The 17,607-nt window shown below is 45.3% G+C and overlaps 1 protein-coding gene across 1 annotated transcript in view; it reads right to left on the bottom strand.

Annotated features, from left to right (window-relative positions):
• Nucleotides 1-17,291, bottom strand: part of SMIM20 (small integral membrane protein 20) — a 74,480-nt gene extending 57,189 nt beyond the window's left edge. The window contains exon 1 of the mRNA XM_078678370.1: nucleotides 17,056-17,291. Within this exon, the coding sequence (XP_078534496.1) occupies nucleotides 17,056-17,164 (109 nt within the window). The 5' untranslated portion in view covers nucleotides 17,165-17,291. The remainder of the gene's footprint in view (nucleotides 1-17,055) is intronic.
• Between the last annotated feature and the right edge of the window lie 316 nt (nucleotides 17,292-17,607).

Raw genomic sequence — 17,607 nt, forward strand, 5'->3', positions numbered from 1 at the left:
TAATGCAACTTTGAACAACATATTTTTTGTGGCAATACTGTTTCGTTTCCCGACTTTTGCAGTGCTTAGAAAATGGCAATATAGTAACTTGCTTGTGCATAGTTGGTGACCTGCATTACATGGCGTTTTTCGTGTTTTATACACTATGTAGTTCCTGATTTTGGTCCATAAGTTACCTATTCAACATTTTGAAATAACTTTAGCTTTGCCTGCACAAAAGCTATAACCAATCACCATTTGCAGCTGTAATTATCATAAAGAAAATTTCGTATACAATACACGTTTGCTTACATAGCTGCAGTCTTCTGCAAATCTTAGCAGCAGCAGCAGGTTGTTTAATTTGTTACAAAAGTGGTACGAGGCCATTTATTTAAAGTAGCTTCACAGTTTTTTTTTTCTGTGTTAGTTTGTTTGCTACAGAGCGTATAAACGGTACAAATAGAGAGTTTCTGTTGTTTTAACACTACTAATTGTATTTAAGTGTAGCTTTAAACTCGTAGCTACAGTTGCCTGTTTAGTGGTTACTTTTTAACAAGAAAAGTGCCTGGATTCTTATCAACCGGCAGCTTTGCTTAATCGGCAGCACTACATGCTTAACTCACACAGAGAACTACATGCTACTCTTTGATACAGAAAGAACAGTGCAGTCAGAAGAATTTCAATCTTCCCTCCTATATAGAGCAGGTACAGTACGGACAGCAGCACTGCAAGCTTCCCTCCCATAAAGAGCAAGTCTGGCAGAGACAGCAGAACTGGAATCTTTTCTCACATAGAGAGCAAGGACAGTACAGACGGGATCAATCCAAGTTTCCCTCACATAGCATTATTGCAAGCCTCTCTAATACTGAATAGGTACAGCACAGACCATGTCAGTGCAAGTATCCCTTGCATAGAGAACAGGTACATCACAGACAGCAGCAGTGCAAGCTTCCATAATGTAAAGAATAGTACAACACAGATAGTATCAGCTCAAGCGTCTCTCACACATAGAACAGGTACAGCACAGGCAGCACCAGTCCAAGCTTCCCTCCCATAGAGAACATATACAATAAAGTCAGCAGCAATGCAGCACTACTTCTTTCTCACACACACACACACAAATTTAGCACAGGCAAGATCAGTGCAGCCGTCCTTAACCTAAAGAACAGGGAAAGCACACGGAGCAGCAGTGCAATCTTCCTTAATCTAAAGAACAGGTACAGCACACACAATTTCAATGCAAGTATCCCTTCCATAAACGACAGGTACAGTACAAGCAGCAGCAGGGCAAGCTTCCCTCACATAGAGAACAGGTACAGCACAGACAGCAGCATTCCTGGACACAGATGCACGCACACAAACACAAACCCGTCCCCCATCCCTTGCATAGAGAGCAGTTCCAGCACAGATAGCAGCAGTGCAAGCTTCCCTTACATATAAAATAGTACACCATAGGTAGCAGAACTAATGGTTTCTCTCACACACAAGGATATAGCACAAACAGCAGCAGGCACGCTTCCTTCACTCTCAGAACAGAAAGAGCCTCCTTAATATTAATAATTATAATTATTATTATCATAATTTTTAAATGGCTATTTGTACAGCATTAACAAACATACCCAAAACCAAATCTCTTGGTGCTATTAAGTAAACAAGGACTTCAAGTAGAAAGGGCTTGTTTCTACACCACTTGCAGGTTTTCAAAACACATAAATAAAAGGGTGTGTCATTTACAATGCAAGTAGCTCTCAAATATCATAAATGCGAGACCTATTGCATTGCAAATGCCTGTTCTACCTCGTCGGCCGAATATTGTCCCGGCCTCGAAAATTAGGAAGATGGGCAATTATGGATCACGCAGGTGGTACCAAAAGGGGTCTCAGAGTGAGGAAGTGATGTGAGCATTCCATTCCAAATAGGCAGGAAAAGTTGTCAGCACCAAGCACAGCTGTCCACAAAGTTCACAAGTCTGCCCGTACTTCAGGCTTAGGAATCCCAAGAATATGGATACTGTTGAGTATGGGTCTAGTTTCCAAGTTTTTATTCTTGCTTGATGACTGACAGGACCTTTTTTCAAATTTAGTAGATTTTCATTTCTTTCCTGCATCCCTACTTTCAAAACAGAGATTCGCTGTTCAGCCTTTGTCAACAGATCCATTTTGAATGGCAATCACTCCATTCTCTGTTGGAGGGAGTCAGTTATGTTATCAGTGGAGGAGAAGCCTTGCTGCATAACTTTGAATAGCAATGTAACTTTTTTAGGTTTTCTCCTGCAACTGGGCATTTTGGTCATTGTTCTGTGCCCCAGCATCAGCCATTTTCAGTGTGCCTTTGGATTCAAATGGCAGGCGAGACTGCTTACTGTCATTTTAGCCCATTACACCATGATTTCAGGTGGCAGGAACTTGAGGCATGCGGGGTTCTAGGGAACAGTGTGTTACCAAATTACGGGTGTAATGACCAACTTGGTCCAAGAAAGCAACTTGCTGTCTGTGTACAGAGTATATTATTGCTGTGAGGAGTGAAGCCAATCACCACTAGCAGCAGTGACATGCTCATTTGGGCCAGGGGGTTGGCAGGCCAAAATCTTGTTTGCATCTATAACATATCTACAGTGGTATTGCTCCGGCACGCCCAATGAAGGACCCGGCTGCAGTACCTGCACTGAGTCAACTCAAGAGTTTATTAATCATGCAAATATGGTATTGTCAACACTGTCGCTAAAGAGCAGCATAGATTCTGCCCCTACCACACAAACATACTGTTAGGGTGGTGTGCCGGGGGCGCGTAGGTGATGAAGGGGCCCGCTGGTTCGCCCATGGATCTGGTAAGCCGGGTGAAATAATGAGACACACACAGTTGGTTTCGGTGTCGGCAAGAAGACGATGAGCGTTCCCCACCCATTTATTATTTAGCCTCTGGTCATGCCTGGTCAGAGGATGTACATGGTGCATTTTCGAAGCAACTGGTTGCCACAGGGGAGGGGTTAGCTGACTATTACATCGTTCCCAACTTTGCGATGAACTCAGCATGCAAAGTCTCTGAGACTCTGGCTCAGTGGTGGGTTATGCCAAAGGTGATAACGGTGCTGTTGGGGATCTCCTCTTGCCTCCCCAAAGTTTGGTAGCTTCGGGATTCAACCTCAGCATTACTCCTGGCACTGTCTTGGCTGGGGGTCTTGTCACCAGGGACAGATTCTTCCTCCTCTGGGTTTTACGGCCTTGGGGTGGGGGGCTCTCCCACAATGCATTGTTCTCCCCTTCGTCGGGTTCAAACGAGCTGGGGAAGACTACCATCCGGAACCATGATATGTCCCTCATGACCATTTTATTTCCCTTTCAGGCAGTGATAGTGGTCCCGTTTACCTGGAGCACAGCCCACACAGTCCTAAAAGGATGTCCGGAACTTCCATCTCATTCGGCGTTCTTTGAGCAGCACCTTGTCACCCGGTGAGATCAATCATGAGGCAGCTCGCTGGATAAGACTTGCACATACATTGGTCTGAATGCACCAGGCTATTGTGTTCATTGGTCTTTTTGTGGTGAGACCAATCGTAATGGACTGGGATCGTATGACGATGGGCGGTGAGCATTCAGGACCACAGAGAGCAATGAGTGGTGTAATGTGGTGTTCCCTCAAGAACTTCTGTAGGATGACTTCTGGGCTAGTTCCTTCTACCACAGTGATTCTGATGGTCTTTTTTAGTGTCGACATTAGCCGCTCTGCTTCTCCATTTGCTTACGGCCATTGAAGCGTGATTCAGCGATGTCAGGTCCTTAAGCGTTCTAGTAGGTCTTTGAACTCAGACCCTTTGAGAGGCGGTCTGTTGTCTGTCTTTATCTATTCTGGCAGGCCAAAGAGTGCGAAAGCCCTTTCTTGTGCACAGGCTTTGTTATTGAAAGCTGTGGAGTCGACAACTTCGACGAGAGAGTACTTAGAGTAACCGTTGACTAAGACTATGGTTGATTTCCCGTCCGGGAAACTCCCTAGGTCAAGACTTACTTTGGACCTTTGGCGTGGAACAGGGTTCTTATGTTACAACAGGTGCAGATACTTCTGGAGAGCTGATAAGTTGTCAGGAGAGGCATTGCCTCACCATTTCGTCGACTGCGGCCTTGAGAGCCGGGAACCAGACATTCTTCCTCATGCATGCAAGACTTCATCTTTGCTGTCCTCTGATGTCTGCTATGAGCCAGTTCTGTCACTTGGTGCTGTAGTCTCTCCGGGATTACTAGATGCGGTCCTGTGAGATCTGAGCTGCTTATTTTTTTTTAGTTCTACGTGGCGAACGAGCTACAAAAGGTTATAAGTAATGCGGAGGGTAATACATGAACTTTTATAAGATTAAAAAGTTCCTTTTAGAAGGACTATTGGCCCAAATAAATTTGGATTAAATATTGAAATATTACCTTCTGCATAGTATACAATTTGCACTTGCATTTTGCTGAACCTCTATTAGATTGTATTTGTGACAGTTATGAACTACAGGGTCGGATGTTATTTTATTATTTTTATTTTCTCATTTTAACGAATGGTATGTTGTTTATCTTGTTTACTTTTAGGGTTGTAAAAGACCGAATAAAGTTTTTCTACTACTACTACTAGATGGTGTCCCCTCGGGATGAGCCTGTCCATTATAGCACTTAGCTCGTTGCGCCCTCCCCATATTTTCATGAGATTTTCTTTTTACAGGACTTGCCACCCATTGGCATCACGTAGGAAGTTGAATCCAGAGCCACTTTGTAGAGCGCTCATCACTTTTTGAAGCAGTGGTTTTGTTGTGGTGGCGTCTCTGATTTCCTATCGGCTTAGTGCCTGGACTATGCCAACGTAAGCTTCAGTCGCATCCGTGTTATCATCATTCTCGCTAGCCACGGAGGGTAGATGGTGTGAAAGAAAATCTGCTTGGTTTTTGGATCCCTGTTGGTAGGTGACCTTCATGTGGTAGTACTGCACATAATAGAGGGACAAGTGGTTGGTAGTCAGAGACTACTATGAATGGTCTACCACAGAAAAACCGTGAAAGAGTCCACAGGCCCATTTAATGGCGAGCACTTCTCTCTCGATCTGAGAGTAACATGCCTCCACCAGTGTCGGTGCTTTGCTGGCGAAGGCTAGCAATGCCCACCTCCCAGGCTCTATCTCCTGGGTGAGCCTGGCTCCCAATCCAACTGGGCTGGCGTCGACCAACAGTTTGGTTCATTTCTTTGAATCGAAGTAGGCCATGTAGGTCTCACTGAGAAAGACTGTCTTCACCGCTTGAAAGGCACTTACTTCAGTGGTACCGCTTCTCCAGGGGACATCGGCCTCGTTGAGGGCTCTCAGGGGTTCGGCGATGGTGGCTAAATTAGGGATTAGTACAAATCACCAGGTGGGGAGGAGGAATCACTGTCCATTCAGTCCCCCCATGTAAACATACTTAACAATCATAAAGGAGAATGGACACTTGTAACTGCGTTACCTTAGTTCACTTAAAAAACCCTCATAAACGCAATGGTTATCTCGTTTGCGGTTTATCTTGTTAAATTAGGGATTAACCTACCCCAGTAGGTGGCCATCTCCAGGAAGCTTCAGACTTCTGATACAGTCATCGGGGCTGGGGCATGTTGTATGGCTTGTGACTTTCGGGGATCAATCAATCAATCATAGCATTTGTATAGCGCGCTACTCACCCGGAAGGGTCTCAAGGCGCTTGGGGGAGGGGGTCCGCTACTGCTCGAACAGCCAGGTCTTGAGTTGTTTCCTGAAGGCGAGATGGTCCTGTGTCAGCCGGAGGTGGATGGGGAGGGAGTTCCATGTCTTGGCTGCCAGGTAGGAGAAGGATCTTCCTCCGGCGGTGGCTCTTCGGATGGGTGGTACGGCGGCGAGGGCGAGGCTTGTAGAGCGTAGCTGGCGGGTGGGTGTGTAGAAGGTCAGGCGGTCGTTGAGGTACTTGGGGCCCAGGTCGTGGAGAGACTTGTGTGCGTGGGTAAGGAGCCTGAACGTGATCCTTTTGCTGACGGGGAGCCAGTGCAGGTCCCTCAGGTGGCCGGAGATGTGGCTGCGTCAGGGGATGTCCAAGATGAGTCGGGCGGAGGCGTTTTGTATGCGCTGGAGTCTTTTCTGTAGTATGGCTGTGGTTCCCGCGTAGAGCGTGTTCCGGTAGTCCAGTCGGCTGGTGACGAGTGCCTGGGTTACCGTCTTCCTGGTTTCGGTCGGGATCCAGCGGAAGATCTTTCGGAGCATGCGCAGGGTGTTGAAGCACGACGAGGAGACGGCGTTGACTTGTCTGGTCATCGAGAGGGAGGAGTCCAGGATGAAGCCCAGGTTGCGTGCGTGGTCTGTTGGCTTGGGAGCGGAGCTCAGGGCGGGAGGCCACCAGGAGTCGTCCCAGGCGGAGGCGATGGTCCCAGGATGAGGACTTCCGTCTTGTCTGAGTTCAGTCTCAGGCGGCTGTTCTTCATCCACTCGGCGACGTCTTTCATCCCTTTGTGTAGGCTGGTTCTGACGGTGGCGGGGTCATTGGTGAGGGAGAGGATCAGCTGGGTGTCGTCGGCGTAGGAGATGATGTTGAGGTTGTGTTGGCGTGCGATGGCTGCGAGAGGGCTCATGTAGATTTTGAAGAGGGTTGGGCTGAGCGATGATCCTTGCGGTACGCCGCAGATTACTTCGGTGGCCTCGGATCGGAACGGGGGGAGGCGGACTCTTTGCGTTCTTCCGGCGAGGAACGAGATGATCCACTCCAGTGCCTTTTCTTGGATACCGATGTTGCTGAGGCGTTGAACTAGGGTGCAGTGGCAGACAGTGTCGAACGCTGCAGAGAGGTCCAGGAGGATGAGGGCCGCTGTTTGCCCGTTGTCGAGCAGGGCTCGGATGTCGTCGGTGGCTGCGATGAGGGCGGTCTCGGTGCTGTGGTTGGCTCGGAAACCGGACTGCGAGGGGTCGAGGGATCCGTTCTTCTCGAGGAAGGCTGCAACTTGCACACCATCCAGATTGAACACATAACCGAAAAGCACTATGGAGTTCTGCAAAAAGGAACAGTTTTCCCAGTGCAAAGTGACAACGTGCTCCCATAGGTGTCTTAGAGTGGCCCGCAGGTGTCTGTGGTTATCTTCTGCTGTAGCGGAATATATTAGGATGTCGTCACTCACATTCATGACACCCTGGAGACCAGACAGTATCTCGCTGATGGAAGCCTGGAAGACCTCTGCTCCTGAGGAATTACCAAAGTTCAGTCTTTCTTACTGGCACAGCCCCAGGTGTGTGAAAAATCTGGTTATATACCTGCTTTCTTCTGAGAGGAGAGGTCGGTAGAATACAGCGTTGAGGTTTAGCTTTGAAAACCCCCATTACCCATTGAGATCGGTGATTATATCGTCCATTGGGGGTGTTTTGTGCTCTTTCACTTGATGGCCTGATTGGAGAGGTGCATGTCGATGCAGAGACGTATCTTCCCTGGCTTTTTCGGCTTCTCTGCGATGTACATGATGAACACACATGGTGTGGCCCAGACACTTTTTTGATGACGCCTTGGCTCTCCAGCTTGTCTAACTCTTTTTCAACTACTGGCCGCAGATGAAAGGGTACTCGTTGGTGGCGAAGTGCAACTTGTTTGATTGACTTGTCGTTATGTAAGTTGATGGCAGGAGCCTTCAGGCACCCTAATACTTTGAAGAGTTCAGGGACAGGAGTTCATCGACCTGGCAGACTGTCACATTTTGGGTGAAAGATTCTAGGCCTAGATCTTCTGCTGTGAGAGTTGACCTCCCTGTTAACCGCGTGGAATGTGGTTGTGATCGCTTGACCTTTCGATTATACTTGGACTTTCAAGGGCAGTAGGGACTGGCTGCCATAGGTGAAGCTCTTGGCATTTGCCGGGGACAGAGGTGGTCTCACCTGGAGGTGTGGGTATTGTTGGATTCCCATCACATTTAATGAGGCGCTGTTATGAATGTGGCCTTGACGTCTGAACTGGTGATCTGAACCATGTATGTGGGCTGTGGCCGTATATGTTGTTTCAAGTCATTGGTGAATGAGATGAGGAAGGCTTCCTCTTCGCCATCGTCTGGTGACGAGTCTTCAAGTCGCTGTTTGTGGCTTTGTGACGACGCTGGGCAGTCTTCGAGGGGGTGCTCCTCAAGCCCACATTACCTGCAGCGGTCCCCTTGCTGGGGGGTGATATGAGTCGTGGGCTTGTTGAGCCTTCCTTTCTTGTGGACGGCAGCTGCAACCTCGATTTTTAATGTGGGGTTCTTTTCAGGTTGTTGTGTGATGGCATTGCATAATTTCCCTTGTGTTAGCATTTTTGAGTACTTCAAGCATTTTTAACTCGTGAAACATACGATAAGTAACAATTATTTATTAGTGTGTTTAACAATCCTGTTTGCTTTCTTGTGCAGCTTTGGAGCTATTTTGGTTATATTGATGCAATATAATCATTCTGGGCTCCGTCCAGGATTAGGGCATCTATGCACTAGCACTTTATCTTGATATATTTGCACTCTCAGTAGCACATTACAAAATCATCTGTTGATAACACTGTTCTCTGTCCTCGACATAAGAAATGTTTTAATTGCTCTTGCCTTTGTTAATCTGCTGCCTGTATATTGGATAACATTTGTATAAATGTAGCTGAGTTTATTAATCTTGGGCTAAAGCCAAAAGGGTCGAATCAGGTATAAGCCCTGGATAAAGATTAAGGTTTTATTGAGTTAGCACAATGTAGAATTCATGGGCACTTTACATGGTATTTTATAAAAACCGGCCGCTATCTTCATTTAAAATTCATCTCCCAAAAATATGATTTTAAAAACAAGATTTTAATTACTATTTTTTGATTATCGTTAAACGTACATTGGATGAACTATACATAATTTCTTAACCATGCGCTGTCCAAATGTAATTGTAGATTAGATTAGATCTCTTCATCAAATTAGGGAGTCAGCCAATAGTGTTCCTCACTAGATAATGATTTGAAGATTTCTGTCCCTCGAAGTGACGTATTTAATGATCATCAGAAATTAGTCCCTTTAGGGAAGAGATAATTTTAGAAAAATTGGTTATTTCAGTATTTATTCGTAATTAAAGTTAGGGGTTTAATAAGAAATGTATTATGTACTATGTGTAATGTAGGATTATTACAGGGTGTAACCTCATGGGTTTTTAATACTGTTTTTTATGAATTCATGTTTTATTGTAATGTTATGTGGAATTCTTCGGAATTCCAAATCATAATAAAATGAATTGAATTGAATTGTGATGGCAGCGTCTATTTTGGCCACTTGGGCTGCAGACAGATCATGGGACGTGGCCATGATGAGGATGTCATCGAGACTGATGATATACTGCAGCAGGATGAGGCCTCTGAGGGTCTTGTTCTAGAAACCTTGGATGATTTGTGCCCTTCTTACCTTAGAGTGGTCGTCCGCAATGCATGTGCTGACAAGTGTGTGTAGGTGCATGTAGAATGCGGCTCTGGACTCCCTCCTAGCTGCCAAGCTCGTCAAAGTTTAAAATGTTCAAAGTCTGGGTTCAATTGTGGATCAAAGTGTGCGTTAAGCTTGTGTACGGCAAAGTCATAGTCGTTGGCAACTCCTGTATTTGGTAGGTGTTCGGATAGTTTGTAGATTTATTCGCCTGCATAATGAAGCAGAAGGGAGCGTTTGCTAGCACTTTCAGTCTCACGTGTTGTGACAAAGTAGTTTTCTAGCCTTCCAACCCATGTCTTCCAGTGTGATGATGCAGTAGCTGGATCAGCAAGCTCAATGAAGGACTGTAGCACTCCCACGAGTGCATGTTGTGAGATTGGCTGCCTCTGTTCCAGGCCTTGCTGCGGGGTGGAATTGGCATCATCTGCCATGGTGAGCAGTCCTTGTTCCCACGGCTTTGGGCGTGAAGATTAACTGTGAGGTTGGTACGTGTGGGGTTGCCCACTGATGTGTGTGAGCTGATTATTCTTGTTGGCCTTTCCCTAGAGGCGTAGCTTCTCTTTGTAGTGCGCTTTCACCCCACCATTCAGGGCTTTATAAATGCAGGTCTTGATCTTTCCTTTGCCAATGTTTTTTTTTCTTAAGGATTCTCAGTTGTTATGCCTCTCCCTCCTGGACTCTGAGGGCAGTAGCATGCCCAAATTTCTCTGCTCATTGTCGGCACTGGGGTTCAAAACTGCATCCCTGGAGCGAGCCAAACATGCAGCTACACCGGGAATCCAGCATCTTGCACAGCCAGTGCTTCCACTGTTATGTATGTGTGGCCCAGGCATTCAGATCCCAGTCGGCCAAACAGCGTCCCCACGCCTCTAAGCACTCCGCCCTGGTTGAAAATACAGTGCACTAGCATCTCAGGGCATATTTCCAGCGCAGCCCTATGCAGATTGCAACTGCTTTGTGGATGAGTTAGATGGATTTTGCTTCCAGAGCCACACTACAATGCAGCTATCTTTGAGTCCACCACTCTGGCGCCTCCCCTGCCCACGTTATCAAGATGAATATATTCAAAAGGAGCCAACTGATGCTAATAAGTCAAAAGAAGTGGTTTGAATTCCTCCACGTGAAATGAAGGCATTTTCAAAAGAACGTGGCTCCATACACTGTTCAATGCAGGGGAAGCAGGATATTATGGTAGCACAGCCTTATCTACTTAGCTATGCAGTCGTACATCAGCATCTGGTGTGTAAAAAAAAAACTCTTGCCAGTATGACACGTGTTCTGCAGTTATGTAAAGCGACTGCTGTAGTAACCAAAAATCATACAAGCAAATGGGTTGAACCATCATGTCAGCCCTGCTGACACTTCTGCAGCTCTACATTAATTTACGTCCTTGACAGAAATCTCATGAGTGTCACCATTCAGAATGTGAACATGTATAGACCACAGGCAAGGTTCACACAGGTAAGACATAAAGAACATTCACATTCTGAATGGGAACGCATACTGCCGAAGGGGTAAATATTTTTTTAAACCTGTAGGAGACAAAAATGTCATTACAACATAGTTTTTGTCCATAAACATTCATTGTGAGCGTACCCGGACAGGCAACTTTTTTGCTTTCAGCTTTGAACTTAGAGGACAAAACGTATTGCTCGAAAGAGACGGTATGAATACTCCTACTCCTCCCCCACCAAAAGTCCAATTGGTTTATGTATCTGACAGCAGACAGTCAAAGATTAGCTCCTGGGCGATAGCGCCCTTTACAAATACACATAGCATAACATGTTGTGCTTGCTGCATAAAGGCAAACTTTTCTTTAACCCGCCACGGCAAAACAGGTTGAAAGATCTAACTGAGAACATTTGGGGCAAGAAGTAAGACAGGCAGTGCTAAGCAACTTCCTTGGGAACCACCCACTAGGTGAAGCCAGTCACAGCATTACACATAGTAACGTTAATAGGGAAGGTATCAGTAAACTCTTATTTGACTGAGGGCTCCAAAATCCTGTAACTGTCTCTGAGAAGGTAGCAGCTGCTGTCTTGGTCAAATACGATGCTGACAGTCCAGATCTGAAGCAAAAAAGAGACTGATCTCGAAGGAGATGAGAAGCCTATGGTGATTGCTGGAAGGTTCATTCACTGGATGAGCATACTGACCCACTTATCAGGAGATGTTTTGCCAATTAGAAACCTGTACGATTTTAGGGCTGATTCGGAGTCAGCAAATGCCCTAACTAGACAAGTAAAAAATCCAGATACTGTGACTCCGTATTTCCCATTTGTATATGGAAATCAAAAAGAGTTTATGCCTGTACTTTGAAGGGTACTAAAATGTTTCTGAATTAGGCCCTTTGTTATCTTACATTTCAGTTTGCATATCTGCAAATATTTAGAGCCCTTATGCTGCAACAAAGTGATTTTAGATATGTGAATATGTACATATCTTGCAGATCAGTGGGTCCGACAGATTTTTAGGTTTGGCCTTTATGGAGCTCAAATACAATGCATAAAGCCAGGAACTCTTAACGGTTGTTGACAGGGGAAATTAAATGTTTGCTGTTATGTGCTTGCATGCACTTATCTGACATAAGATTAAAATATAGGAGGATCATTCATCTTTTGGAGACGTGCTGCAGTCAGGCAGAATCAGAGAGCGAATGACTGTGGTATTCTGATTCTCGGGGCTAGGCTTAAGACCATCACATTAAAACACAACTCTATTAGAAGTCAAATGGAATACATTTGTCAATGCTTATTGTTTTTCTTCAGCAGACTAATGCAGTATTTTTTCACACTGAGTTGTATATCATCTCAGTGCAAACCAAAATCCCATTTAGGAACACACAGCTCAATTTTAGGTTTCGTTTTCTGATTGCTGAAAAGTGGCATTAATATATCCCAAGAACTAATGAAGGTAACAGTGGAATGGAGCTGGAGCTTCTAGGTTCACTGGAGTGGTGAACGTTTTGATGCAAGTGTGACTACAAAGGACACCACCCCCTCCCTCACCAACATATCGGTATCCCCTAAAGTCTAGTGTTTTCTACAAGAATATTTTAGAAAAAAAACAGGTAGGTCTCACCTGGTTGAATGTGCTGTTTGGTGATGTTTCTGCATTACCAGAAATTATAGATTAATCCTAGAGACTTCTTTGATAGGGATCCTTTAGCCCTGACGAATGCCCAGACCAGATAGGCTATCTTTTGAGGGCAGAAACATGTTGGCGACTAGCAGTTGGGTTTGAGCCATTGCGCCCTCCTTACCCGCCAAGCAAAGTATTTTTAGGTATACCCAAAGTCCTCACGAAGAAAAAAAGGTGATAACTGAGGAACTTTGAGGTATTTTTAGATTTTCTGGATCCCGCCTTGTCTAGTATGTTCTATGCAAGAACTTCCTCGTACCGTCAAGTCTTCACAGCGGTTGAGTCCACCTTGGAAGTACCATCTTTCCAGGGTAGGAAGAGTATGCAGATGATGAAGCAGGACACTATTACGTGTATGAGACATCCTGTTCCATTAAGGGTGGCCTTCCCTCTTTTAATATGACCCCCACTGAATATAGTGACGACCGATGACTCCCCTGGAAATGTAGGATGTGGTCTTCTTTGTATATCTGTGAATTCTTTGCACAGGCACTCTACTTGTTGTGATGCATGGTAACGTGTACAATGTAATGCAAGAGAGTTCTTTCAGCGGCCAGCATATGCCGTTAGAAATGTATTTCTCCATTAAAGTATTCAACAACAGCTATTTTTATTGGTTCGGCTTTAAAAGACAGCAAGCTATGTGGCTCAGTTATGCTCGGGAAGGTAGTTAGCTAGATCGCTGCACTGGAGGCTGTCAACATTGTCCTCCCATCAGAGGACTGCCTACCCAACTTAAAAGTCCATACCAATTTGGTGGAGATCATTTTGACAAACATGCATAAACTGCATGAGTGAAAGCACTTAAAACCAAATGCCAGGTAGACAGTCATGTTGATGCGACCAGATCAATATTTCTTAACCAGAAAGATACCCACAAAGCAGGTGTTTTTCTAAAAGATAAAACTCACCATAGCCCTAATATGCTCAGGGAGCTTGTACATAGTTTATTTTCTCTGCTTGTCTGCCAAGCTTCAGATCTGCACAGGAGGACTTGTCAGTAAGCACTAACCTTGTACTTGGGATTTAAAGGGTGCGATGTATGTTTGCACACTCCTCCAAATTAGGCAAGCCAACACAAATCATCTCGTCAGACTTCACCATAACTATCCCACACCACTGCTGAAAAACCATTGGCAAATCTTTACAATGGGACCGGAACAAGATCTCAGAAGCCTCCTGGTCTTTCAAACTTCCTTACAAAGACAACAAAGTCATTAAAAACAGACCACTATCAAACAAGTATATAGAAGAGCTCAGCCTCACCAAGCACCACTGTAAGCAACTTGAGCGCAATTGGAGACAAAATCAGAACAACATCATCAACGCACCTACAATTCAGACCTCAGATGCTACCAGTAGCAAAGAAGAGGCACCAAACGCTCCACGCTCACCAACCGCATCGACAGCAGCACCAACAGTGCCAAGAAAATATTTGCCATAGTGAAAGACTTTATCTCTCCAGTAGCCAGCTTCACCAGTGTAATCCCCCTGTCTGGAACTCAGAATTAAGCTGTCTCTATTCTTCAGTGACAAGATCACAGGCATATATAACAACTTTGCATACTAATCAGACCCTTCCACTCTTGTAGCCCTCCTGTCCATTTCAGCTAACTCCCAGACCTTGACGACACGGGGCTGCCATAACCACTCAAGAAACTGCAATGACCACACAGTCCATTAACACCAGAGCACCCTTGACCCCTCCCTTCATCATACCTTCATGAAAGGATTGGACCACAGCAGTGCAGCCTTCAACCAAATCCTGAACAACTAAATTGTCACAGCCACCTCCTCAGGTGCCTGAAAACACATCACAGTAGTCCCCTTCATCAAGACACCCTAAGCAGACCTGAAGACGCTAGCCAACTACTGCCCTACCTCCATTATACTCTATCTAGCAAGTGTGGTGTAAAAGACCACCCACCTCAACGACAACAACATCCTCGACACCAATCAATACAGATTTAGGCCCAACCACAGTGCAGACCATAACTGACCTTACCACAGTCTTCAACAATATCTCCCATCCCACCCTTATCCGACAACTGCATAAAGCTGCCATCCAAAGACCCACACTTTGCCGGATTTGCTCCTTCCTTACAGGATGCACCCAATCGTTCAGCCTGGCCTCTTTCTCCTCAGATGCCGTCAACCTCATGAGGAGTTCCACAAGGATCCTCACTCAGCCCCACCAAGCTAAACGCCTTCATGACCCCACTCCTCAGCATCATTTGAGCCCATGGAATCAACATCATTTCCTAAGCTGACGACTCCCAGCTCTTACTCTCCCTCTTCGACAAGATGCCAAACACCAGGACCAATTTCACCGCCTGCATGACAGCAGATGGATGAAAACCATCGGACCCACACCCCTCCCAACAACCCACGCAAAGAACCTCAAAATAGTAATCAACCACCAGCATACCATAAATGACCAAGTGACGCAGTCTCCATCTCCTGCTTCCACGCACTTCGAATGGCTCCCCACCAATATTCGTACCAGTCACCCAAGCACTCATCACCAGCAAGCTGGTCTATGGCAACACACACTATTGCTAGAATCAATGCTCAACTGACCAGAAGACTCCAGATGATACAGAATTCTGCGGCTAGGCGCAACCTCGGCCTCCCACTTTGGATTCACATCACCCTGCATCTCAAATAACTGCATTGCCTCCCAATCCACAAACGAGCACTCTTCAATCTCCTTATGCACACATACAAAGCCTTACACAAAATTGACCCCACAAACCTATCTGATACCTCTGCTCAGCAGGACTCCAACTCACCCCTCGCATATGCAGAACCGCATATATGCCTTCCCATACATCGCTCCTAAAGCTTGGAACTACCTACCCCTACACATCAGAGCCAGCTCCTCAGTTCTTGAATTCCACAAGATATTGAAGACCTGGCTCAGGTTTGGCAAATGCAGCTATTGCTTCAGGGCCAGGATACCCGCCCGGGTGAGTCATGCTCATACACATAAAATACCACAACTGCCAACCAGATAACAAATAATATGTTGGTTAGAAGTAGCCCTGGGGAAAGGGAAATGGGATAAGAGGGAAAACAAAGACGGTGATATCATCACTCTGACTCAACATTCAGCTGAACATTTCCTTCACCTGGACGATCTTCTCACCAACTGCACCCATCAATGACAAGTACACACCTTCATTTTATTGTTCTTGATACAACGTGTCATGGCACTTGGTCATGGTTGGCAGAGGGCCTTAAGCATGGCATATAATCACATTACTCCATCCTGCTAGAATTCCATTTGCTCCCCTTGCCAGACTACACCATCTTCAACATGTACAAAGCCATCACGGCTAGCACCCCTGCTTACCTTACAGACAAGCTCATCCCCTATGTTGGCTTGCGGCACACCCGCGGACAGCAACCATCAGACTGAAGGCTAATAAGTGGAAACAATGCTGAAGGCCTTTTTCCATTTATGCTCCCGGGGTCTGTAACAACATCCTCTTAATTAATCAGGACCGCTCCATCACTGCTCTGATTTATTAAACAGTTGAAGATTCACCTCTTTAAACATCGCAACATCACAATGCAGTAACAGTACACTTCTACTTGCAAAATCCAGCTGCCCTTCCTATCGCTTGTTGACTGTATGGTTGCATTTGCACGTGTCAAGCTCTCCACTGCATTTTCTCAAAGTGTATGCTATACAAATACTACATACATACATGGCATAGTATAACAATGAACAAGCTCATACAGAGCATAACACATCAAAAACGTTATACAGTGACGTAGTTACATTTATGTAGCACAGGCCTGAGAAACCCGATTACAGGGGAAGATCTTTTAGAAGGTGCATTTTGGGGTATCTTCTGAAGGTGGAGATATTTGTGGTTTGTTTTATATGTAAGGGAAGAGCATTACAAATGGTGAAATACCCGTACGCGACTGTTCACTTGAAGCACATCAACTAGTGCTCCCCTATGAAGCAACAAGCAATGCTCCCCTCAGGCGTATCACCTTAGGGTCCTCTGCTGTCCAGCATCCTGTGCTCCCTCTCCACATTACTTTCCACGCCCTGTTATTCATCACCCAGCTGCACAAGTTTATGTTTGACAGATCTGTGTGCATTGTTCTTAATATCTGTGTTGCTTGGCGTATGGGTTCGTTTAGTTCTGTCGGATTTTTTACTTGAGACATTATAAATTGCAGCTGCCCTACGTAGACAATGTGTGGCTCCATGTTTCGTATGTGCATGTGACCACACACTATATAAAAGTCGAACCTTTCGGCTTTGTCCAGGATTTTTCATTAGGGAGACTTCCCTGCATGATGTATTTTTTCTATTTAGGTGTTGACGGTTTTGACATTAATTACGTCTTTGCACATCCAACTTGCACGCTATGAGTTATGATGTGCATTAAAAGAGCATACCCTAGAAGCTATAAAGTGGCAGCAACTAACCTATTGAGCACTCACACGCCATTCTGCGTAAACCAGTGAAATAAACCGAAAAGAATAATATTATTCGGCCACTTACTATATTCTTCTATGTGCATCAAAGGGTGAAAGTATATGGGGTAGAAGGCTGCAGCCACAGCTGTGATAAATCCGCCAAAGATGAGAGCCATTTTTGTATTTCTAGACATTGTACGATAGCTTACAAAACTTCGGGGAAGCTGGAAGGGCAAACCGCACAGCTGGGAAATAGACAGAGTGGAAAGACACCATACATACAGAAAGGTGACTGCAGTTTACACTGCACAGCGTTGCGACGCATGAAGTAAAAAATGTGAGCTGCCTTCCGATTGGCCAAAAGGAAGACGTTCTATTGGTCACTAAAACCCCTCTCTCCATAGGTGAAAAGGAGCTTCCGGAATTTGCTGCCAAGTTCATACGAAGTTACTGCCTTTCAGCTATGCACAATGCGTGATGTTTTGGAATTTTAGCGGTCTGCACAGAGTTAAAGGGTTCTTGTACTCAGTTTTAATTTAAAAGCAATTCATGTTACATCGAGGTGATGCGACTCTTTTTTTTCTTAACTTGGAATCCTCTTAGATGTGTTTCAATTTCGACGTGCAGAGGCACATTA

The sequence above is a fragment of the Lissotriton helveticus genome, chromosome 2_2 (assembly GCF_964261635.1).
Source record: "Lissotriton helveticus chromosome 2_2, aLisHel1.1, whole genome shotgun sequence".
Classification (NCBI taxonomy): Eukaryota; Metazoa; Chordata; class Amphibia; order Caudata; family Salamandridae; genus Lissotriton; species Lissotriton helveticus.